The sequence below is a fragment of the Carica papaya genome, chromosome 5 (genome assembly GCF_054855325.1).
Source record: "Carica papaya isolate Zhongbai chromosome 5, ASM5485532v1, whole genome shotgun sequence".
NCBI classification, from domain to species: Eukaryota; Viridiplantae; Streptophyta; class Magnoliopsida; order Brassicales; family Caricaceae; genus Carica; species Carica papaya.
The window spans coordinates 44,319,809-44,345,801 of record NC_142313.1 but is presented as its reverse complement, the minus strand read 5'-3'; the positions used below and the strand labels follow the sequence as shown (position 1 = coordinate 44,345,801).

The following is a 25,993-nucleotide window of genomic DNA, read 5'->3' as shown; positions in this document are numbered from 1 at the left end:
TAATAATTAAAATGAAATGAAAAATTCGTTACTTACTTATAAAAATTATTCAATTAGCAAAGATGTGACAATATTTAATAGTAGATGCGTATTTAGGAAGATGATATTTTATAATAATTAAATTTTAATTAAAATAATAATTTATTTTATATACTTTATTGTTGTTCAAATTAACTTTGAATTTGAGCTTAAATTAATTTAAAAAATTAAAAAATATATATATAAATTCAAAACCTAAAGCCTTATTTTTCTTCTTCTTCTTCCTGTGATCCCCTCATTTCCATCGTGCAATATTTTCTTTGAAGGCGACGAAACACCATTTGCTCTTTGTGAATAGGGGAGTCGACTACTATCGAACCGAAATTACAAACCATAAACAATTATATTTTTTCAGACTACGAAAGATGGTAGTAAAGTCAATGAAGCTAGGAAATAAGGAAATGTGTATCGACTGTCGTTTTCTTCGTTGATTAACTGATAAAAATTCTATAAAATTCTATTGTAAATCAACTATGACATAATTTTTAACATATTCGATTACGTCTTAATCATCTCAAATAGACAAAAATTATTCCATCATTATTAGCATTAGATGGCGTAAAAATCTCTACGAATGCAACAATTTTGCTATATTCTTCATCATTTAAGAATATCTCGTGATGCAACAATATTACTATATTCGTCGTTATTTTAACATCCTATTTACTATTATTGATTTATAGAAGGATCTTAAATTGAAAATTACTGCGGTGAGACGAGACGAAACATATATTTTGTAAAAACCAACATGGGATGAATGCGAAGGAGAAGAGAGCTTCAAGTTTCGAAATTTATTAAACTGAGGATATGAGTTTTTTAAAAACTATTATGAATTAACCTAAATCGAAACAATGTCCAAAAATTTTTAATGTTACGTCGTACCTTACATAATATTTAATGTGACATTTAACTAACTATTGAACTAATAAGAAAATGTTAATTATTAATAAATTTGACACGTGATATGATACTTAAACTAGCATCATTAATTTTTATTAGTGACATATTAGTTAAATAATTATTTTTTTAAATATATAAGAAGGTATTTAATTGAAATTTGAATTAGGACTACTTTTAAAAATAACAATAAATACTTTAATATTAATTAACATTTTATCATGAAATATAACATTTAAATTTTTTACATGGCTAGTGAACAAAGAAAAAGAAAATATAAGTACTAGTATATATATATATATATTATAAGCTTGTAATTTATAAACCAATCACGTTGAAATAAAATAGCCATTTGGTTTACATTGGGGTACAATTTGAAAATTTAGTATTAGTTATTATAATATATTTATATGTAATAAAATTAACAATATGGTTGAAATTTTAAAAAGATTTAAATGAATTTTTTGGTTTTTTTTTTGTGTTAAATCAATTTATTTTAATCAGAAAATAATATAAAATACTTGATATTTTGGTACTAATGGTATATATATATATATATATATATATATATATATTTTAAATAAATTTTTTAATTTTTTTTTAAGAATTAAAAATTAATTATCATGATATGTTTCTATATGTAATTGGGGTAAAATAAAAAATAATCCAAACAAAATATTTATATTAGCTCGTTGGAATTGAAAAGTTGGGCCGGGCCGGGCCGGGCCGAGTATGCAATTATGAATTTGTTGAGGCCCAGATTGATCCATCATGCACTGCATTCAATGGCGACTGTCGTGGGAGCGAAGAAAACTTTGCATTCTTTTTGCGGTGTTTTAAATAAAGCCGAGAAGAAAGTAGAGAGCAGGGAAGATCAACAGAAGACGGATAGAAGTAGAAATCCAAGATGAGCAGCATAGGAACTGGTTACGATCTCTCCGTCACTACTTTCTCTCCAGATGGCCGTGTCTTCCAGATCGAATACGCCGCCAAAGCCGTTGATAACAGCGGGTGTGTTCCCTTTCTCGCCCTTTTTCTCCATTGCGAGTGTGTTTCGTACGTTTTTTTTATTGACAAAATGTGGATTCTGAAATGGAATCCGTGGTTTTACTGTTAAATTTTCGTTCTCAAAGTTCGTCGAACTGGTTTTCAGATTTGATTTGGTAGGGATAGGGTTTTAGTCGATTCAAGCTGGTTAACTGTGGTTTACTTTGCAGAACTGTTATTGGTATCAAGTGCAAAGATGGGATAGTTATGGTACGTTTGGTTTATTTCCTGTTCTCTTTGCTTTGATGACCAATGAAGCTTGTCATTTTGGTAGTGGACAATGTTTTAAGAGTGTTGATCTGCTAACTATATAGACTGTAAATTTATGGGGCTTTAGGGCGTGGAGAAGCTGATAGCGTCAAAGATGATGTTACCTGGTTCCAACCGAAGAATCCATTCTGTTCATCGTCATACTGGCATGGTATTTATGCTTTCTTTCATCTGGTTTTTTGGCTGTAGCATCTGGTTAGTTTATCAGAGATTCCTTGACACTTGTTATTCTTTATGGCTTAGTAAATGACGGATTGCTAATGTGTATTTTATGTCCATTTTTACTCTGTAAATGATTCACTGACGAGAAACATGGATAGTTTGAACTCCGAAGAGTTTCTTTCTTCTTCTTTTTGGGTCTTTCTTCTCCTCTTCTGCTACTTGTTGTTATGTACATTATTCCTTCTCTTCCTTCTACTGCTCCTGATGATTTATGACGTCTTTACTACTAATGTCAGGCTGTTGCTGGATTAGCAGCTGATGGGAGACAAATTGTTGCCCGTGCTAAATCTGAAGCAACTAACTATGAGAGGTAACTTGTTGCTGCATTTGCGGAACACTTAATGCCAACTTCTTGCTGGACCATTCTGTGAATAACATGAAGTGTTTCAGGATTTGGTATTCTGTAACCTTCTAAATATGGATAGAGTGGATTTTAGTAGTGCAAATTTAGATGATATAACACGTGTATACCTGCAAATAGCCTAGCTTATCTACATTGCACAGTGCAAATGCATGTCTAAGATTACATTTGCCTTTCCCCAAATTTGTTGGGATTTAGTTGGAGGAGACTTGCTAGAAGTTTATTCAGGAGGTTGTTGTAATGGTAACATTGCACTAGCATAGACTCAACGTTCATTACATTGGTGCCTTAGTAGGACCAGCCATTACGGTGACAAACTATCACTTCATTAGTTGATGAGTGTTTATAAAAATCATCACTAAAGTCTTACCTGCAGAGAGGAAAGAGGTGTTGGGCAATTTGGTTTCCCTTGAAAGTGTTTTTGTTGTAGGTAGACAAATAATCGGTTCTTCCCTTATTTAAAAAAAAAAAAAATGGTTCTTCCCTTATTGCTAATGTGTGGAGTGAGTAGGCCGAGGTTTCTCATTTTCGATTTGTAGATGACACCATTCTTTTTCTATTTTTCTTTGTGTCATTTCCATCTTGTATATTTTTGAAGTAATATTGGTCTAAAGATCAATTGTCCAAAAGTAGTTTGGCTGGTATGAACATGGAGAAGAATATTACTAGGAGTTTGGCTAGCCCAAAAGATGTTGTGTTTTGGAGTGGTTGGTTGGAGAAGAATGTTGGGGATGCATTTGAGAGGGAATTCTAGGTCTTCTTTTCAAGATTGTTTATGGGGAAAATCTTTAAAGTGATTAGAGAGTTGGAAGGAAGCCCTTTTCTCTCTTGATGTTTGAGTAACTTTTTGGAATTCATATTTATCTAGCACTCCTTGTTTAAAATTCTTGTTGAGCTTTCTTAGAGGATTGAGAAACTTAAGACAAATTATCATCAGATGTTGCGAGTATAATGGGGATCATCTTGTTAAATGGGAGGCTTTTTGCTTTCTTAAGATGGAAGGCAGATTGGGTCTTAGTTATTTAGGGTCCAAAAGACGGAAGCAAGTTTAGGCTATACCAGAATGGTTAGGATACAAGCCCTTGGAAAGCAGTTGTCAATTATATTTTTATTACACTAGCTTGTTTGAGTTAGGATGGAAGACAGGTCTTTTCCTTCGGAAGATTGGTGATTGGGGGCTAAACCACTTTTTTCTCTTTCTCCTTGTCTTTAAAAACTTCCTATTAGAGATAATTCTCTGATCGTTTCCTTTTTGCCCCTTTATGATAATCATATATCCTGGAATCTCCACATTTTGAGAAATCTCAATGGCGAGGGAACTTGTGACTTGATGTCCTTGATCTCTCTGGTAGGTGCTTGTGATCCCACTTCCAGGCCTAATTCTTGAATTTGGTGCCTTGATTCTTCAGAGTCTATGCCTGGAAGTTTTTTTTTTTATCACTTCATTTACTGCTGTAGCAACAAGGATATCCTTCTTGTCTCCTCTTTCTGTAAAGTTAAAGTTCCTCCTAAGGTGAGAGCTTTTATTTGGCACTGGTGCTTAGTAGAGATTAATATCAACAACTTGCTTCAGGTTCACCCCAAATTTTTCTTTCCCTAATGTGTGCTTGATGTGCTTTCGTAGTTCACAAAACAAAGGAATAGGATGTCGGTGCTGGTTTGCCGAGAGGGGGAAAGGACGATGATGGTGGGTACTGCTCGATAGAAGGCAGTAGAGGGGAAACTTTACCTGAATAGTTCAAACAGAGAAGAGAGAGAAATTTCGAGAAGAGAGAAGGAGAGGTAAAGAAAGAAACCATCTAAACTATGCGAGCAGAAAAGTGAAACTACTGAAATTTCAGTGGCTATGAAAATGTTAAAGGAGCTGTGACATGCTTTAGCCTGGATTTATTAAATGGAACTAGTATATATTGTATGGATATGGCCTCTGGGCTGTGGCCAGGATATGGATTTGGGCTGTGGAGTACATGTATGAACTTGAGTCTACAAATACATTTGGGCTTCAAATTTTTAGGCATGTGTGTGTTCTGGTGCATGTATGGATTTGGCATACAGATTTATAGCATGTGTAGCTTTGGCAGCTTTATTTAACTGGCCTTATCCAAATGCTAAAACTTTAATCTCATTCACAGCTTAAGTTTAGGAGGTAGTTTATCTTAAAGTGTATGAAATTTCTTTTTACTATACTGTTATAAGTACCAAATCCCAATTTTTTTTACTCTTATTGACTGAGTCTTTGTCGTTTGACTATATAAATTGCCAAGTTAGACACTTGGATCCATGCTCCGTACCCAGCACTTGTGCCTAAGTCATTGCAACATATCTGATTTGTTGTTAGCTTCTCTTTGGGCTAAAACACATGGTTTCTCTTGGGAAGTTCCTCTTTCTACAATTAAGAGGGATTGGATTATTTGATATTACTATTTCTATGCTTCATAGAAGTTGTGAGTTGATAGTCTCCCGACTATCAGTGGGTTTGATTGTATGCTGTAGGTATGTTGAGTTCTCAATAAGAGAACTCTAGGAGGATATCTTATTCCATACCTTCATAATTTTTCCATTCTCCTTTTTTATACCATTTCTATCCCAAAAAAGGGGCATTACTTTTTATATTTATTTTTTGACTTTGTATTTTTTCCTTTTTCTGGCCCTTTGGAGGGTAGTTTATTATCCTTTAGTTGAATCTCCTCTTTGTTTGTCTTCATAAAAGAAATTCACGTCTATGACTAGTTTATTCAGAGGAAATTTGGTGTTTTCTATAAATTTTTCTATGAGAACCTTTTTACTCAAAATTTGGAACATTTTTTCTTTGATGCACGTAGAACATATTGAGCCCCTTATTCAAAGTTTGAGTTCTACGATATTTTCTTCAGAGTTAAGTCTGTGTTCATAAGTTACTTGGCATGTGATAAATTTCTTCGAATTGCATTCTTATAACCATAGTTTGGAGGTAGTAGGATAACTGTGCAAGTGTCAGTTATCGTCCATCCTTTTTTATAAAAAAAAAATGTTTTATGCCGCATGAAATATCTTGAGTTCATGTCAATGCTATTTCACAGATGCGGTTTTTAGTTAAAGGTTGGGAATTGGGTTTCAGATTTTTATTGATGGTGGTGCAATGATGCAGTGTCTATGGTGAAGCCATTCCTGTGAAGGAACTCTCTGAGCGAGTTGCAAGTTATGTTCATTTGTGCACTCTCTACTGGTGGCTCAGGTGTGTAAACTTTAACGTGGACTATTTTCGCTGAAATAGTTTATGTTTTTGCAATTCAAAACGCTTCATTCATTACATATTTGGTAACAATATTTAATAATACAGGCCCTTTGGATGTGGGGTAATTCTTGGAGGTTATGATAGAGATGGACCTCAATTGTACATGGTTGAGCCATCTGGCATCTCATATGTGAGTTGATTTATGCTAATATGAATTTGTGATTTATCTTCTAAAAAGTGTTTAAACTGTTGATTATGGTTTCAGCTTTTAATTTACTTAAAGTTGCAGTGAAATCAGATACTTCACTAACTGGAATTTCTTTCAATTTGCAACATAGAGATATTTCGGTGCCGCCATTGGGAAGGGAAAGCAAGCAGCGAAAACGTAAGAATTTTTTTTCTCTCGTGGGATGTAATTGATATCCCTATAGATAACATGATAAGATGGATTTATCACACTCAGAGGTTTTTACACTTAATCTCCATGGTTGCAAGATTATAGTTCCTCACACGTGTGCCTTGTTTTGGTAATCTTGAGAGATACTGTGGTAGTTTGATGATATCATCAAGTTGAAAAAAATTTTGCTCTTTGCTTTTCATTCTAACTTGCATAGCCAGTGACTGTAGGAGTTTTTCATGAAATCATCTTAATAGTTGTGGGTTGTTACCAATATTGGATTTTTTTGAAGGTATTTGAGTATCCCTATTGCTATCATATCCGTTTAAAATAGTTTTTCTCTAAAAAATAATATCAGCTTAAAGTGGTGCTTCTTGAGAATAGTGAATTATATCTTCTTTGTTTTTCTATGTGTAACAGAGAAATTGAAAAGCTTAAACTTTCTGAGATGACATGCAGAGAAGGTGTTCTTGAAGTAGCCAAAATGTGAGTGTTACCTCGTAATTTTCTCCCAACATAACGAACATATTGTATGCCTGGCTTTTGATTCATCATCTTTCTCAACTCTTCAGTTTGATTTATTGTACTTTTACTTCAGTGCTTTGCTTTCTAGAAAATGTGGAAATTTCAGGGAACTTAATTTTCTTGTCAACATGTTACTTGTATGTTTGCTTGTATTCTGAAATATCCTTGAAACTTTCTAACTAAGCCATATTCTGGTTGTGAAATTTTACGATCATTCTTTTTTTTTTCTTTTGAAATAAAAAGTATAATAAGATTCATTCACAAGCACCAAGGAGGTGCAAACCCCTATATAAGAATATTTACATATCGATCAAAATACCAATAAGGTCCCCAAAATTCTAAAAAAATAAAGAAAATAACCCTTAATAAAATAGGGTCTGGAACTAACTATTTTTAACCCTATCAAAACCCCCTTCCTTTCCTTCAAAAAACTTTCATATTTCTTTCCTGAGTACCCAAAACATGGCAAGGGGATAAGGGCGAGATGCTTCTTCTCATGTCTGATTCTTTTCTACGTCCAAATTTCCTCCCTCACCAAGTCAGTCATTACCCAATTAATGCCCAAGACGCCGTAAGCAAGGGTTGAAAGTCATAAGCAAAGGGACACCACATAAGAATATGATGCATGACTCCACATCTCTTTTGCACAAGTAACAACCATTCACCAGAATTTTTCCTGTTCTAATAAGCTTATCAACAAAGTTAGAATGCACCCTCTAATTGCCTCCCGTGCCAAAAAAAAAAAAAAAGACAATTCTAGGCGAAACATTAACCTTCCAAATTTGCTTGAAGAGAAAGTCTTTAACCGTGATCTCTCTTCTTGTCAGGTAATTGTAAAAAATCTAATAGAGAAAATCCCACTAGTCGGCTTCAAATGGGTCAGTCTTCTGTGTCGTCAGGCCTAGCCTCGGCAAGTGTAAGTAGTAAGGCTTTATACTCCCCAACTTCCCATTCATTTAGATTCCTTATGACCTCCACAAAACACTCCCTGTTCTCCATATTGCCAATAAAAGAATCCTGTATCAATGCATTGTTGTACCAAGCAATGACATAAACCTGAGGAAACTGGTATTTGAGAGTACCACCTTCTAGCCGCACATCTTGCATAAAATAACCCTGTACCGAGCTAACCGTTCAACTGATGCAGTCTTGGAACTTCTCTTTACCCATGCAACTTTCTTTCCTCTTTTGAAAACCTTGTGGTCTCCAAGAGTTTGTATGGTTGTTATTCTTGTCAGATATCATTATGAAAAGAGGACAGTCAAGTTCAGGTTCGCTACCAATGAAAGAGCTAAGAGGGAAATGACAGGAATACACAAAAAGCTATTTAGATGGTGCCTCAATCAATACATATCTAAATTGTTTATTGTGGATTTGTTCTGTTTTAAGCAAAGTAGTATTGTATAAAGTTGGAGGGAAAAACTATGACGATCCAAAACATGTTTTTAGAGGCGCCACTATCTAAAGTCCTGGAGCCCATTTAAGGCAGTCTTTCATTTGCATTAGCGATCATCCATATAGGTTAAAGAAAAGTCGGAGGAAATAAAAAACAGAGTTTTGGAATGAAAACTTTCTGGGTCGAATCCTTTTCTTGTTTTGCTTTTTTTCTGTCAAGACTATTATTATGAACTTAGATCTTAATATTTGCGGACCTTTCTTAACCAGCATCTACAAGGTACATGATGAGGCAAAGGACAAGGCCTTTGAATTGGAAATGAGTTGGGTATGTGATGAATCAAAACAACAGCATCAGAAGGTAATCTTTAACTCTTCTCTTTTTCCCCCTCTTTTTAAGCATATTTCATTTCTAGTTTGCCCTAGACGAGGAAATAATCTATAGCATTTATCTTTTAATATTTTCAAGTACTTTTTGAGTTGTAATTTCGAAGATGCAATAAAGGATGCACTTGAATTTATTTCCTACCGGGGATTCACTTGAATCAATTACTTCGGAAGGATTCATGAAGATATTTCTCAAGAAAAGTTCATGGGTATTTAAATCTGGATATTTGATGCTGGAGCATTAGAATTTCAACTGTATTTGATAAAACAAGTACTACTGATGGTTGAAGGTGAAATGAATCTATTGAGCTTCAGATTATGGTTGAAATATGCTTTAAAAAGATAAATGGCCGTTTAATGAGATATTTAATTGATAAAAAATGAAGACAGGGTGTAGTTAGCAAGCACTCATAGGTATTCTGAAACAAGTACAAGTCAATGTAGCATATCATTCAGTATTGTATTTGGTATTTCAAAATATGGTAGTCCAAAAATTTTTGTACTGTTAACTTTTAGAAAAGCAGTACCAAGTAAAAACTCTAAGACAAGAAAATTGTACTCAATACAAAATTGTTCAGCTGTTGACCTGGGGCAGTGGGCGGACACAGAACTCTGGGACTTTGGGATAGTTCCAGGATCCAGGAGCAGTTGTAAACTCCAGTGGTCCTGGAACTGTGTCACAGAACTGGGCATTTCTTGCCCAGGAACCCCTGGCACTGCAGCTTGTCTGTAGTTGCCATATGTTCCTTAAGAAAAATAACAGAGAATATGATGTATTCCTTGGTGCAGCAGGACAGTGATATCTTTTTGTTCTGCAGTACAATATATTCTTTTGTACTGCCAAATATTATATTTTAACATTCATCTAATGCTGGCTTTAATGTTACCTTGGGAAAGAGAGAGTTGTCCCTCTTACAAGTTTAAAGCTGCTAGAATTATTCTCTCTATGATGCTGCATGTTCTTATAAAGTTGTGCTAAATTATTACTCCAGCTAGGAGTTCACCATGATTTTGAGAACCTCTTTTTCCTTTTCGTAAAATTGTAAATCATGGTTATGCGTTGATTTTCTTCTTCATACTTCTCTTTAGTAGTGTCATTTTTCCACTGAAATAACCGTTCCTTTTCTGTGATGCTAGGTTCCGGTTGGCCTTTTAGAGGAAGCTAAGGCAGCAGCTAGAGCCGCATTAGAAGAAATGGATGCTGATTAAGTCTTGAAAGGGGCTTTGAAATTCCTTTCTAGGGCTTGAAGTATGAGTTATGGTCATATGATTCTGTGTTGTGGACTTAAATTATGATGGAATTCCAACAAATTTGAGGGCATTTAGACAGGGCCCTGAATGTAATTTCACTTACAAATTGAAAGTAAAATTTTCTGAAAGTTTCATCAAACAAGTTTGTTTGTTTCTTATTTTGGTACAATGTATTTATTTAAAACCACTAGTTTGATGGATTCGTTGTCCTCTTATTAAAGTTTGATCGCAATGGTCTAGGATTACTCGAGTAGCAAGAGAAATATCATTTAAGTTCGACCTCTTGGGAAAGTCTACTCTATCTTTGTATAGTTGCTTCTTAACTAGTCTTTGAATCTATAAAAGAGATCATGATTCCTGAATTTTTTGTTTTTGCCAAATTCACTCAAAACAGAAATCATAAAATGCAACCCTAATTTTGCTTCTCTTCGTTTTTTCTGATAAAAAGAAAAATAACGAAAAGAACCCTAAATGTACCAACCCGAAAATTCGTTCCCTCTTGCTCTCCTCTTAATATAATTTCTCTCTGCTTATTGTCGTTGATCTCCTCTGTTTCCCCTTCCCCTCCATCTAAGTTGTAATTTTTTACATTCTCAAAGCCAAGATTGTATTTTGAATAGCCTTAACTCTTTTAATTCTCATCCAAACGCAAACACTTCTTGCTTTCGTCGTTGTTCTCATTCTAAACGCATCGTCAAACCAATTGCCTCTTTTTAATTATCCGACTACCTTTTCTCAAGTGCCTCACTCAACTTCATCTTTATCATTTCCTCGTTTCTTGACCCAAACATCATTTTGTTCTTTGTTCTTATTTTTCTTCTCTAACTCTGAATTTTAGAATATTTTAGTTTCATTTTCAAAATTTTGATCATTTTAATTTCAATCTGCTTCAATCTAATTAGTATATATTGTTAATATGACACCCACGTAAATATCATAAAGATAAAAATTTAATTTTATTTAATTGATATAAATATATGATCAGATTATCACAAATACTTTTTATTAAATAAAAAATAATTTATATTTTAAATTTATTTAAATAAAAATAAAATATATCATCTAATTTTATTTTTTTAGATATATTTTATGAAATTTCTTCATAAATTTGAATTAAATTAATTTTTTAATTATAAGTTTTTTAAAACAAATAATACAAATTAAACTACTATGAAATTTAGAAGGGAGGTGAAATAATATATTTTAAAATTTAGAAAACTCAGTGAAATTCAAAATATATTGATTTATTTATTTATTTTATTTAATGATAAAATTTAAATACGTAACTTTATGAATAAATTTTTTAAAAAAATTAAATTAAATTTATTCAAATCACGGTCTTTGGTCCAATAAAACCGCAAGTGTGGAAAGAAATTGATGTCATTAGTGACGTCATCGGAACGTGTCTTTTTCCCCCTTCACTTCTGTCAATTTCAGCACATGTTGATGATGAGGACGTAATTAAAATAATTTAAAATTTAAAAATATCACATTTTTTATTTTGAAATTAAATATAATATTAAATATTCAGTCAAATGGAATAAATTTTTTTTAATATAATATAATAAATATTTATTTTTTCATTAGCTTTAAAATTTTAATTTTTTTAAAAAGTAAAAAAAAAAACGTCTGGCATTAGTCCACGTGTTTTAACTTACAAGAAACGCAAAACGACAGACCTCTGAGAAAAAAGAACGTAAAACGACAGGAGATAAGAGACAGTAAATAAGGCAAAATAAATAAATAATTAAAAAAATTAAATGAATCTTTATATAGATTCGCTGATAACTAATAGTAGAGAGGGTGGGGCCCAAGTACGAATTCCACCGAGGCTTAACGCTAAGATTCACGGATAAGAATTGCTTACACGGCATATATATATATATATATATATATAAATTAATATAGTTTTCTAAAATATATTTTAAAAAAATTTAATTTAATTATTCACCGATATTAATATAATTAGTAAACGTATCACGTGGATTTATATTAAATATAAATATATATTATTTTTATTAAATTAATATTTACGTGATTATAATATAAATAATTTTTATTATTTAAAATTTAAAGAAAATTGAAAAAATAAAAACAGAAAACCGACCACGTGACAATGCATACAATGCATGCTGCATGTTACACGAACCATACAAGTATAAATATAAAACAATTTATTATAATCTTTTTTTTTATAATAAAGTTTTGGACTTTGATAAATTTAAAATATTTTGGCACAAACAAGTGAATACATAAACTATTTTAGATTTTTATATTATAGTTTAATTTAAAATTTATACAACACCATGAATAACTAATAAATAAAATTTTTTAAAATTTGTTTTAATTGATAGATATAGTCAACTATGACCTAATAGTCGTGCATGAATTTTTTTGATTACATCATGATATATATATATTAGTTTTGTTTTAGGCGAAAATAAAAATTGGAATATCTATTTAATAGTGAGGTATAATTCATTAGTCATTATGAATGTAAAGACATTTCGATAACTTATAGAGAGATGTAATCGACTTAAAATCAAATAATTATAATTATAATTTTTAATTTTAATAGACAATATTATTGCCGTGAAGATAACTTAATTAATAATTATATAACGAATATGATTCTTTAATTTATAATTATTTATTAGATATAAATTGTTTGACTATTATTTTGTTATTAGCTATTATTAAATTTATGCTAATTGTTAAGTAATTGTTAAAATTACCTACGTGTTATACCGAATTTTTTTTTTAAATAATATATTTTTCTAATAAATAATAATTACAGGAATAAGGTAGTGATTATTTAAAACAACTATTGTGGCAGTAGGATTGTATTGAGTAAGAATGAGATGGAGGTGTTAATGACAACGACATTAACAATAACGAGATTAAATTAAGGTAGTAGTGATAATAGTTGTCTGTATATGTGATTAGTGTGATATTATTATTGGGTTGGTGTAACTCACTATTTCATTAATTATTTCATAAAAAGATGACCAATATCCAGATCTCGATCAACAAGAGGGTTGTGAGTAGTTCACTATCCGAACTTCCTTCAAGTGCTAGTGAATGTTGTCTTACGATGTTTAATTATTCATTTTTTGCTTTATTCGTTTAATTTCCGTTTATATTTTATGAGAGACGTTCCCGTAATCCTATTGAGCATTCAAAATTATTGTATAAAAAATGTAAACTCTAACTCTATTAATCGCTTCCGCATTTAATTTATGAATTTATTTCTATTTAAGTTTCAGACATTTATATTATCTCAGTCGAAGGGGGTTGAGAAGTCTCATACTGGAAAGAGTTGGGAAATACTTGTTCACCCTTATTACTAGACAGGGTATTGAGACAGTGATACATTTGACGGCCATTACTGGACGGGGTATGAGAACGACGGAATAATTTATAAATTGGATATTAGGTTTATGTGTAGTGGAAACATCTACGGACCCCTAGAGATACCAGTCAGTAAGTAAAAAGTAAAGTTTGATTATTGTTGTTTATTAGAATATCTAATGAATTGCTATCTTGATTTTTACATTCACAAGTCATATTTGAGAACCTAAAAAGTGAGTATGAAACTAACGTTTTTAAAATTAAATGAATTTACCTAAAAATGAAATAACTCCATTAGTTATTTTGCGATTTTTATCAATCTTTAATTTTCCGTACCAGTTATAAAATTTTGATATTGTTATTGGGATAGTGTAGGTCATACCCCTTATTTGACAATTTCATATCAGGACAACTAAGATTCAGATATTCACCAAGCGCACTGTGAAGCCGTGTTCGGACCCCGAAACGAGTAAGGACCCCTCACCCTATTTTCCTATCACGGTATTAAAGTTTAAAATGATAAAACGATATTCCTTGAATTAACGAATGTGTGAAATTGCTTAAGGTGGCTAATGGAGCCCGAGTCTAGTGTGATTGGTGATTTACTGTTATTTGGCATGTTTACAGGTTTAAATGCAAAATGAGGTTTGGTGTGTTCATTTTACAGATTTGTGTGCATATACTACATTTTTATTAATCATGGGTTGAATGACTGAAAAACTGATATTGTATGTTGTCTGTTTGGCATGAATTACGATTTGCTCGTTTAAATGTGAATTGATGATGCTGACTGAGGAAAAGGAAAATGAAAGATTGTGTAGACTGATAATTGTATTATGGGGGTCAGCCTGACTAGATATCCTGGGAGATGGTGGACGGACCGGGTCCGTAGGGAACCCTACCGGGATTGTGGTCTCACATGCCGGACGGGGTATGGAGATCTTATGGTTTTGGCGCCCATACCGGACGGGGTATGGGGACGGCCCGTTTCACCCTCATACCGGACGGGGTATTGAGGTTTATGGTTTTGGCGCCCATACCGGACGGGGTATGGGGACGGCCCTGGAAACTGATTATGAATGTTAAAGGTTAACAGGTAGCGGGACCCCTATGGACCCCCACGGATACTAGTAGGCTGGTAAATGAGAAAAAGATATGTTGTACAATGATTGAATTACAAGAGGCGTGATAAGTGTTATGTTTTACAGCTTATATTATTCCATGATTATGATAATGTTATTGTTTTTCTTATATTGTTTTCATAAATTCCACCGAGGTAAGTGGATGGAAAATATTTTTATGTTAATAAGCGAGTTTGTTGTAAATTATGCTCCATTGGTCTTTTTGTGTTTTCTACCCACCTTTACCTCCGTGACAGTGAGATATCGTGATGTTCTTACTGGGCTAGTGTAGCTCACTCCTTATTTAACCATTTCAGATCAGGAAGACATGGTTCCCGAGCCCGTTCCGCAGGAGGACGACGAAGGGGATGCCTAGAGACTCTATAGTCATGCTCATAGCTTTGTTTTCGAGTTTCTCTTTTAGTTAGTTTAACATTTTTATAATTTAAGTACGTTTTTGGTTTTTCGTGTAAGGGATGTTAACTGAAATTTTGATCTCGCTTCCGCATTTGATATATTTAAATACTCATTTCATTTTAATATTTCTGGGGCCGTTACAGTAGGTCATACCCTTTATTTAACAATTTTAGATCATGACAACTAAGATTCAGATCTTGAACAGTAAGAAAGTTAACGATTCAAGGTTGCCTCTCGTTTTCCATCAGTTGCGCTGCGGAGGTCGACCCTATAGGTTGCTAATTACATTTTTCTTTATGTTATGTTAACTTTCTTCAATGGACATTTCCGTAATCCAATTAGACATTATGATTAAACTGTGTAAGAAATATAAACCCTAAATTATTAATTGCTTCCATTAATACTTTATTAATTCAATATTATCATTTAATTAAATGTTGGGTTATTACAACTCAAACTCACGATCTCTTGACGAGAAAACGACATGTCAACCATTAAGCCAACATTTAATAAAATAACACAAATAACATTCACACAATAACACAATATAACTCGAATTTACGATCTCTTGTAGAGAATGACGTATCAAACCATTAAGCTAATGTTTAATATTCTTGTTACGTGAATAGATTTATCAATTAAGTAATATACATACACTAATTATAATACAATAAGAATAACATTTAAACAAAAATACATATAGGAGCACAACCCCACTCGAATTCCGTGATGGGTAATATTATTTATCATCATAAAATAATTTAGGATAAAAACGTATACTTTTTTATAACTACACATTGTAATATAACGAAATGAAAATTTAAATAAACTATGTGCAAATTTTAGTATATTTAGCACATATATATATATATATTTCCAATTTCAATCATATCAATTTGGCTACTATCAATGGCAAAATTCTCAATACATTTTCTTAATGGGTTATAAAATTAGTGTTATATAAGTGAATTTGATTGAATAAATTGTTTTAAAATTTTTAAATTTATTTTTTAAAATATGAATATTTATCCCATTAATTCTTAATGAATAATTATAAAATGCAGTATTTTTTTAATTTAAAATTTTATTTTTTTTATTAACTTACTATTTTGTAGTGTAAATATTTTTAAAAAATAAATAAATAAATTATAAAATAAAAACTTACTCTTTAGAATTTAATTTAAAATGGAGAAAATTTGGAGCGGTCGTTAAGAGAGTAAAAAAGGAAAAGGGATAAAAGATCTGCAGAAGGATGAGTAGGCAGAGATTTGTCTGTTTGCAGAGCAGGGAAGAATCGCCATTATCATCACCATCCCTATCATCAACCCTCTCTCGTTCTCTCTCTCTCTCTCTCTGCAACACAAAAATTCAAGAAAAGTAAAAAACTCGCACGCAGAGATCGTTTCTTATTCTCAATTGGCTTTTCAGCTCAGCCAAAGGCCATTTTCAATATACTCGCCAACGCTTGTTTCTTCTTATCTGGTTCGTCTTCAACTTTTTTTTTTTCTTTCTTCTCTCTCTCAATCATTCATTAGCTTTTAAATATGTAAATAGATTAGTATGTTATCATCTTCATTGATTGACTTTCCGTTGACGTTTTCTCTGCTTGTTCCTTTTTTCTTCTCTTTGAAAGTTGAAACTGAGCTCATTCTTTCGTATTTCCAATTTTATTGATTCTTTATTTTTTTTTTTCCGGGGGGAGAATTAGTAAATGTTGAAATTTCTGTAACTTTCTTGGTTTTTCTTTAAGGCAGAGTTGTTTCTTGAACTTCTTTTTCTTTAGTACCAGTTGCGATTATTATAACTTGCATGTTGAAGCGGTATTTATTTATTTAAGGATTGCAGGAAAAGATTCCTCGTGAGATTATTTTTTAAGTTTAATCTCACTTTTGTTCTTTTCTTGTCTTTTCTTGTACTACATATGGTTTCGGGGGCTTTCATGAGGAAATAGCTGTTTTTCTTTTTCTTTTAAATTCTAAATTGATCTGAGTTATTACGAAAGGAGGCGAGTTGTTTGGCTGAAGAAGATTTCAGATTTTGAGGTTAATGCTCTTTCTTGTTTAATTATGCATTGGAAGCATGTTGGAACTCATAATCTCCATTTCTAAGTTTTGATCTCTGTAAATGGCTGCTTGATTTGGTTTGATGGGCTTTGTAGTCTTATTCTTCTCCTAGTTGTTTTGTAGTTGGACCTAAGGGTAGTTTTTCTTTGACTAGAAATTCAGGTTCAGTAAAATTTTAGTTCAATTTTTTTTGTGCTGTCTTCTTCTGTTGTTGGCAACTTGGCATTCCCAAATTTTAGAATGTGTAAGAATTTACTAATTTCTTGATATGGTGGTATATCAGGAACAGTGTCGAAGTACTTATAGCAGCAAAGATAATCATGAGTCAACCGAAAGTTAAGCGTCGGGTTGGTAAATATGAGGTTGGAAGAACAATTGGTGAAGGAACATTTGCTAAAGTGAAGTTTGCTAGGAATTCTGAGACTGGGGAACCTGTGGCTCTGAAGATCCTTGATAAAGAGAAAGTTCTAAAGCACAAGATGGCGGAACAGGTTTTCTTATGGTCCTTCCTATGTTTAAAGGAAAATTTCAGAGTGTGCTAGATGTGTAGGAACATGAGATTCACGTAACCAACATTATCATTGTGGCATGTTTATATGCTGATATCTTAGTTTTCTCCATTGATGCAGATCAAGAGGGAAATAGCAACTATGAAGTTGATAAAACATCCAAACGTTGTCCAATTATATGAGGTCTCTCTCTCTCCCCCTTTCTCTTTCTCTCTATATCTCTCTTTGTTCTCGTTGCTTGTTCAATTCACTTTTCATTTCTTCTACATTCTCATATTCTTTCTCACTGCCCTTTTCAAAAATATTTTGTTCCTAGTATTTTTAATTAAAAACTGCTGACTGGACTTTCAGCTTCTAAACACTCAGTTCAGTCACCTTGTAACTTTATATTACTTGTTATCTGATACCAATAATGGGAGATATTTGGCTTCCTGACCTGATGCATTCATTTCTAATCTGATGTTTATACTTGCACATATACACTAGAAAGTTGTTGATATTGGTGAACTTTTATTAATCTTACTTAGGTTTGTGTTTTAGAAATTTGGTTTCAAGAGCTGTCTTTATATTCATATCTATTTTCTTTGATCAATTCCACAAATATTTCTATCCTGGTTTTCATATTCGGTCATTTTCCTCTCCTTAATAGGGTTTAAGTTGTAAGCACCAAAACTAATTGAACGCCTTCCTGTTCGTTTGTTTAAGCTTAACTCATGTAGTTTGGTCTTGGCTGCCTTGTTTATAGTTAAAAAATATTCAACGTATTATGTGGTAGGTGTGCACTTCATCAATACTTGAAGCTTGATGAACTCTTGTGCAAGGGGAGCATGCTGAAGTATATACCTTACTAATATCTTTTCTTATTAGCATAGGCTTTGAAGATAATTTGGCTATCCTACTTAATTATTCAGATGGTTGAGGTGGAAACTGGTGAACCCAGGAGCTCTAGCAAGAAGAGAGAAATTAGGAACATCCAGAGGGACTTCAAAGAGACTTGATCTTACCATCTTTGGGGAATTATATTGGTTATCTCCTTGGTTTCAAAGAAGTTATTATACTTAGGCCTACTTCTAGATACTATCTTATGATACTTGAAGTACATAGAAATGGGGTCAAGCACATTTTGAGTTCAAGAATGTGGGTCAAGGTTGATTGTTTCAGTTATCTAGTTTTGGGCTGGTGGAGCAAGACTGTCATGGAAGTCTCTGATTATTGGAATGTCACTATTGTTGAAATAAAGGATAGGATAAACAAACAGTAACAAGAAGACTAGGAGGCTATTGTGATTGTTTCTTTCTGAAAAATGAGAAGTAGACTTTTATAAGTATCAGTAGAAGAATGAATTTATTAGTGAGGAAGCTGATTGTAATGTGAAAGAGAGGGAGGAGGTTATTTTTGGGCAATAAGGGCAAACAAAGGTGGTGCAAATAGGGAGATGGCTGATGGCTTCTCTGGAGAAAATCTCTTAAAAGTAAAAGCAAAAATCTTGAGCTTTATGGTGAAGGAAAGGAGAATGAAGTGTGCTTTTGCACTAGGTACCAACTTCAATAAAAGAAGTAATTTTATGATTGAAATCTAGAGCTTTATGGTTAAAGGAAGGGGAGTGGAATGACAAAGTTTTCACTCAGTGATTAACTTGAACCGAAGAAGCAACTGGGACTAACCGATAAAAGGAAGGCATTTTAGATCAGCTAAGGTTTAAGAGGGGCAGTATCAGCTTATATGAGGAGCTTTACTAGGGTTGTGTTATTCGATACCCCTTTTTTGATGGTTTGGCTTCAAAAGGAAATAAGGAGGAAGATGAGCTCCAACATGTGCTTTTAAGGAGGAGGACATTTGGATGATTCTTGAGGGGTTTTTGCAGGGTAACCCCTTCTATGATCCTTTCTCCCCTCCTTTTTATTAACATGCTCTTTAAAGCTTCCATCACCAACATGAACAATGAGGAGAAAGAATCCTCTTTTCCTGAAGCCAGCCCCTAGAAGCTCTAAAAGCAAAGGTCAGCACCCTTGCACTTCAATTACAGAAGAGTCTTATCCAATGCATTTCCACAATCAAGAGCACATTGACTTTAAGGTTGAAACCCATTTTTTTATTGAATGCAATGCTTCCATTACTCTTATTCTATTCTCAGGCTCCGTAGTTAGTGATTTGATTGGCCTTTTCAAATGATATTAGATGATTTGATTCTAGCAACTAAATTTTACTCCACTAGTCCTGAATATTTGTTTGTGCCTGCAGATTTTCAGTCTTGTGATTTGTACAAGTTGTATATGGCATTTTGCTAAGGTTTAGACTGTACAAAGGCAGTCTTTGCATAATAAAAGAATGAACAGATGGGCATTTCAAATACTGCCAGCTAATAACTGCCTTTTTTATCTTAAGGAGTCGGGCTGTCTTTTCTTTTTCTTTATGGGTACATATGATTATATTGACATGTTACTTCTGAAGAGGTGTAAACCAGCAACATGATGTCAACTATCTTGATACTTTCTTCTGTAGACGGATGTTCGCATGTGGAATGAAATCTGCATTATAGAACTGACTTAAGATTTTTGAATTCTTTTGCTGAAGAGTGAGAATTATTAAGTATTCTTATTTTTTGCAGGTGATGGGAAGCAAAACAAAGATTTTTATTGTTTTGGAGTTTGTTACTGGGGGAGAGCTCTTTGACAAAATTGTGAGTTCATGATTCATATTCTAGAAGGCTTTAAATTTGTCAACTTCCTCAATCCTCTGTATAGATTACTTAACTTTAAAATTACAAACCCAATTTGACTGGCCCTGAATCTTATCATTTGCTGCCAATATGAATGCATTCATCTCTTCTTTAAAGAAACTACATTTGGTGATTGTGGACTATAATGGAATGACACACACATATACAGGGGCATATCCCTCCATTCTTTACGGGAACCATATTTCTTTGAGTATACTGCTCTCATCTTGAAACTGAAGCAAAGAAAAAAAGCCTTCCTTTCATGTTGTTCTGCCCCTTTGATGAGTACTTTTTTTAAGAGCAGCAGTACTTACCTGATGGATAGCATCCACAAGATATAATAACCTAGAGTGTATACTTCTTTTGAGCTCCCCATAATCGTTGCCTGCTTGCCATATCTTTTGATGGGAAACTCTTTCAAATGTCAAGGTAAATCATGGACGAATGAGAGAAGATGAGGCACGGAGATATTTCCAGCAGCTTATTAATGCTGTGGATTATTGCCATAGCAGGGGCGTGTACCACAGAGACCTCAAGGTAACTATTTCTAAGACCATCTAAATACAAAAGTTTGTAGATTGTAGCATTCTTCAATTCCCACTCCACCCATCCTTCCTTTTTCCACATGAAATAGTTTCTTAATGTAGACCTTTATCTTGATCTATTGCAGCCTGAAAATTTGCTTTTGGATGCATATGGAAACCTTAAAGTTTCTGATTTTGGATTGAGTGCACTGTCTCAGCAAGTTCGGGTAATGATACAGTTATCGTTTCTGATAGTGCAAGTCTTCTTTTATTTTTTCATTGTCCATCACCTTTTCAGTTCACTCACTTTCTTGGTACCTTTATTTCTTATTCTTCGTGTTAAATGTTGGTAACTTGATAGGATCTGCCACAGGACTTGCGATGGTGTCTTATTTCCTTTCAAGCTTTCTCTGTTTTACTGAATCGAGACAAATGATCATGCATATTTTCCTTGTCGAGGCACCCTTTTCAATCATGCTGCTCTAGCAAAAGTTACAGACCATAGGATGACCTTTCATGTCTTTATATATAGACCAAATTTATTAAGTCAAAGCAAAAATCTAATACTCATGCATTGGATTTCATTTTTCTAATGAACAATATTCAAAGGACAAGAATATTTGAGGACTATCTTTTTGCATATTGGAACTATAGACTAATTTCTTGTTACCTCTCTCTCTGTGTCTCTGTGATTTACAATAAATTTTGAAACCCTAAATGATTGCATTGTGTGATTAAGGCTTATTTTTGGATCTCTTAAATTGCTTTTAGAGGATGTGAGCTTATATTTCCTTACAAGGTTATTTTGACAGGATGATGGGCTCCTTCACACTACCTGTGGAACTCCAAACTATGTTGCACCAGAGGTGTGCTTGATTAGTTCATTAAGCTCCACTTTCATCAATGTGCCGGCCCTTTTCAAAACCTCTGTTTAATACATATGTTACTGTATTGTCTTTCTTTTAGGTGCTTAATGATAGAGGCTATGATGGTGCAACTGCAGACTTGTGGTCATGTGGAGTGATACTCTTTGTATTGCTTGCAGGGTACTTGCCTTTTGATGATTCTAATCTTATGAACCTTTATAAAAAAGTGAGCATTTTGTAAATTTCATACTGCAGTTCTTCTACTATCTCGATCTTCTGGTATTCCCTCACTTTAATCGTATGCAGATTTCAGCTGCTGAATTCACTTGTCCTCCTTGGCTCTCTTTTAGTGCCATGAAGTTGATAACTCGAATATTGGATCCCAACCCTATGAGTGTAAGTTATCATATATGTATATTTTGGAATTTAGAGAGAAACTGAACTTCTTGTGTATTGACGAGCATATATAGGAACATATATGTGGCTGTGTTTTTTGGGAATGAAAAGTGTGATTAATGTATATATATGGCTGTTACAAGGAGAAAATAGGAAACTCAAACAAATCAAATCTCCACATCAGTAGGACCCGTAACTGCTATCACATCTTTAGGAAGATTAATTTCCTAATATTAAGACAGAAAATTAAGTGATACTCTCCCTCAAGTTTGTAAACATGCATCTTTCATTCACAACTTGGAGATAAGTCCTTGGAATGTTGCTCTACTGAGTCTTTTAGGTTAGTACCTTTGCAAGTTGACCATTAATTGAGATGTTGGAATACAAATCAATCAACTCTGTCTCTTTTCTTTATGAAGTGTTTATCCACTTCAATGTGCTTCGTTCCGTGTATTGTTGTATAAGATTGTCAATAATGTTTGTCAGTTGACCATTAATTGAGATGTTGGAATACAAATCAATCAACTCTTTGACTCTTTTCTTTATGAAGTGTTTATCCACTTCAATGTGCTTCGTTCCGTGTATTGTTGTATAAGATTGTCAATAATGTTTGTAGCTGACTTATTGTCACAAAATAATCTCATTGACGCTTCCCATCCATTCTTTATTCCAAAATTATCTAGAGCTATAACAATTCAGACAGCCCTCAGGCCATCGCCCTGAAATCTGCCTCTGCACTTGATATAGCAACCACATTATGTTTTTTAATCCTCTAGCTAACAAGTTTTCCTCCAAATAAAGTAGAATAACACATAGCAACACCGCCAATAAACTGGTGGCTTGCATAGTCTGCATCGGTGTATGTCTCAAGGACTAACTTGATGTTTTTTTTTTTAATAGACTTTCTTTACTAGGATTAGCTGTTAGATAATGTAGTATTCTATGGACTGCATACTAAGATTAGCTGTTAGGTAATGTAATATTCTATAGACTGCATGAAGGATGGACCTGTATTAGGTTGTGCATAAATTGGTTACCAATGTCACAGTATTTTGTTTAATCAATGTCGAGATAGGTTTACATGCTAACTATCCTGTCTCTCTTATTATCTCGAATTCTGTAACTACGCGGCATCTTCCCAAATGCTTCCCGTCACAATTATGCCATCTTATTCCTACTTAGCCACGTTAAAATAGACGTGCAAGAGTAAAATTAGTTCAATTGTGAATCAAATATAAAATCTGATCCAGTCCTGCATGTAGTTGTACTCCTCAAGTGATGTTATATCTTCATCTAAATCCAATTTATGTACTTAGACCTTCACAAGAAAGCTGGTGCTGACCTTCTCAAATTAAAATTTGTTGCTCTTACTAATTCAGTTCACATCATTAATCTCATAATTTCTTTGGCAGCGTATTACTATACCTGAAATTTTGGAAGATGAATGGTTTAAGAAAGATTATAAGCCTCCTGTGTTCCAGGAGACAGAAGAAACAAACTTGGATGATGTAGAAGCTGTTTTCAAGGATTCAGAGGTCAGTCAGAAAATTATTCCTCTAACTTTGGGAAATTTTGTTATTTTCATAAAAAGAAAGTCTAGTAAATGTCCTTAGCATTGTAACAGGAGCACCATGTAACAGAAAAGAAAGAAGAGCAGCCTGCAGCCATGAACGCGTTTGAGTTGATTTCTATGTCTAAAGGATTAAATCTTGGGAATTTATTTGATGCAGAACAGGTTTGTATGTCAAAAAATGATCTATCTTACAATTTAAAGGATGTCATTGAAGAGCTGTAATTATCTTTTCTTAAATATTTCACTTTATTTTCAGATAAAGGATCTTCACTAGTTTGTCTAATATAATTTCTTATTCGGAAAATCAAATAGGGGAATTATCATGCCAGAACAGGATATGTGAAGTTGACATGAAACTTGTGTTGTCATTTGATTGTTTGAAAAAGAAAAAGCCATTTTATTGTTGAAAATACATTTGGCCTTTTCTTCTCACCAGTTTGAAACACTTACATTGGAAATCATGAAAATTGTGACTTCAGAAACTGAAAATGTACCATGTAAACCTGACTATTGAGCATTCTCTGTAGAAAAATTAACTTGGTGGCACCATTATATTTGTTCAATCAATCACATAAGAATACATGTTACTTAGACTATTTGCATAGATTACGAAAAGTGTATCACCATGGAGTAGACTATAAGATGGGTTTGGCATGCCTGTGGTTTAATTTTGATATATGCACTCCTATTCTATTCCTGTTACAGGAGTTTAAGAGAGAGACAAGGTTTACATCTAAATGCGCTGCTAGTGAGATAATCAATAAGATTGAAGAAGCTGCAAAGCCTCTTGGTTTTGATGTTCACAAGAAAAACTACAAGGTGAACAAATGGCATATAATTATTTTTGAATGATTCATTAGAAATAGGGCTTGAGGCAACTTACTCGATCTTTATTTGAAACATGGGCCATTTCTCTTACTCAGATGAGGCTCGAAAACATGAAAGCTGGGAGAAAGGGAAATCTTAATGTGGCAACGGAGGTACATGAAAGTGAAACTTAGTTTGACTAATGAGTTGAGTTGGTTTTGCTGTACAATTTGCATATTCATTTTCACATTTTCTTATATGTCAAGCAGATTTTTCAAGTGGCACCATCTCTTCATATGGTTGAGGTGCGAAAAGCAAAAGGGGACACTTTAGAATTTCATAAGGTATCTTTTTCTTCTCCTTTCCTTTTGTTGGTACCTCCTCATACCCATACTCCATTCTATTTAACTTTTGAAACTTGTATTCAAGTTATGTCACCCCCTTTTATAACTGAATGGTAGATAGTGGTGTACTAATTTTCTTACAGTAATAGGATATTGTTTCTGGCATCATAAATTGGTGTTGCCTTCCTTTGTTGTCAAACGAGGTATAAATTGGCAACTAGAACTTTTGGTAAACTAGAAAATCAAGAGTGAAAATTTGAATTTAGGTTTTTATCAATCTAAAAAAAGCTCTATGAAACTAAAAGATAAAAATCAAAGTAGAAAGCAATAAGAAAATATTCCAATGTTTCTGAATGTTGGCTTTGGTGCTGCAGTTTTATAAAAACCTCTCGACCTGCCTTGAGGATGTTGTGTGGAAAACTGAGGAGGACATGCAAGACGCAAACTGAAAAAGGTCATGTTTTACTCGTCAAAGAAACAAGCACTCTTTTAAGTTCAATTACCGTAGTTTTGTACCCACGCCAAGTTGCTCGGTGTTCAGTTCTTGTTCTATATCTTAATTCTTTTCGCCCCTCACGATTTCTTTCCTCGCGGGAAGCATGGATGATTGCCACAAAGGTGCAGTTGTTTGTTTTTGTCCCTCAACTGTGGCTTCCAAATAATGTTGTAATGCATAATCTTAGGGACCCAGGGACTTGTATATATACGCGCATATTTCATTTCTTTCACAGGTAGATCTGCTGTAATAGTTTGTTAGATGAAGTCTCTAAGTAGTTTCTCGTGCCTTTCCTCCCTAAGGATGCATGATGTTTTCAGGGTCAAGTGTACATTTTCGTGTCAGGCTATGGCAGTGCAAATCCATCCTCAGTGATTTTGTTGGTAAGGGATCCTGCTAGTTAGACGCATGGAAAAGTGAATGTATCAGCAAGGAGGTTGTGCTTTTATATATATATATGTTGTAATGTTTAGACAATTATATTGCAAGGATCGTATTAGATATATGAGATGGATATATGACATTATCTAAGTTCATTATGTGCATGTTTTCTTCTCAGTTAATATAAATCTTGAGTAATATGACAGGATTTTAGTTTTAACATGTTCATAGCTTTTCGGTTAAAAGGAAATTTATGAGACCAAAGGTTTTTAGATTTAAAGTTTGGATTATATTAGCTATCAACTTATTATAAACAATTCTGTGACATCAAAATTTAACTTATTATAGTTGGTTGATAATATAGCTTTTCTTTCTTTGTTATGATATCTTTTTAGAATAATCTGTGTCTACATTCTTTATA

At 33.3% G+C, this 25,993-nt stretch overlaps 2 protein-coding genes across 4 annotated transcripts; both read left to right on the top strand.

Moving 5' to 3' along the window:
• Positions 1 to 1,741: 1,741 nt before the first annotated feature.
• On the top strand, positions 1,742 to 10,225 carry PAG1 (20S proteasome alpha subunit G1). The gene is made up of 10 exons (XM_088219196.1): positions 1,742 to 1,947; positions 2,154 to 2,193; positions 2,321 to 2,404; positions 2,712 to 2,785; positions 5,964 to 6,050; positions 6,156 to 6,240; positions 6,389 to 6,435; positions 6,868 to 6,933; positions 8,638 to 8,728; positions 9,892 to 10,225. The coding sequence occupies exons 1-10, from the start codon at positions 1,844 to 1,846 to the stop codon at positions 9,961 to 9,963; spliced, it is 750 nt and encodes a 249-aa protein (XP_088075322.1). The 5' UTR covers positions 1,742 to 1,843; the 3' UTR covers positions 9,964 to 10,225.
• Positions 10,226 to 16,129: 5,904 nt separating this feature from the next.
• On the top strand, positions 16,130 to 25,722 carry LOC110810700 (CBL-interacting serine/threonine-protein kinase 3). 3 transcript variants are annotated; one of them, XM_022036952.2, is made up of 15 exons: positions 16,130 to 16,376; positions 17,241 to 17,448; positions 17,587 to 17,649; positions 20,075 to 20,146; positions 20,615 to 20,722; positions 20,856 to 20,936; positions 21,522 to 21,575; positions 21,676 to 21,801; positions 21,882 to 21,971; positions 23,453 to 23,506; positions 23,596 to 23,706; positions 24,250 to 24,363; positions 24,468 to 24,524; positions 24,621 to 24,695; positions 25,070 to 25,722. In XM_022036952.2, the coding sequence occupies exons 2-15, from the start codon at positions 17,278 to 17,280 to the stop codon at positions 25,142 to 25,144; spliced, it is 1,251 nt and encodes a 416-aa protein (XP_021892644.2). In that variant the 5' UTR covers positions 16,130 to 16,376; positions 17,241 to 17,277; the 3' UTR covers positions 25,145 to 25,722. The 3 variants fall into 3 exon arrangements, with proteins under 3 accessions (XP_021892644.2, XP_021892642.2, XP_021892643.2); XM_022036950.2 differs by having other exon boundaries at positions 16,132 to 16,376; positions 23,384 to 23,506; XM_022036951.2 differs by lacking the exon at positions 16,130 to 16,376 and adding an exon at positions 16,458 to 16,936 and having other exon boundaries at positions 23,384 to 23,506.
• Positions 25,723 to 25,993: the final 271 nt, after the last annotated feature.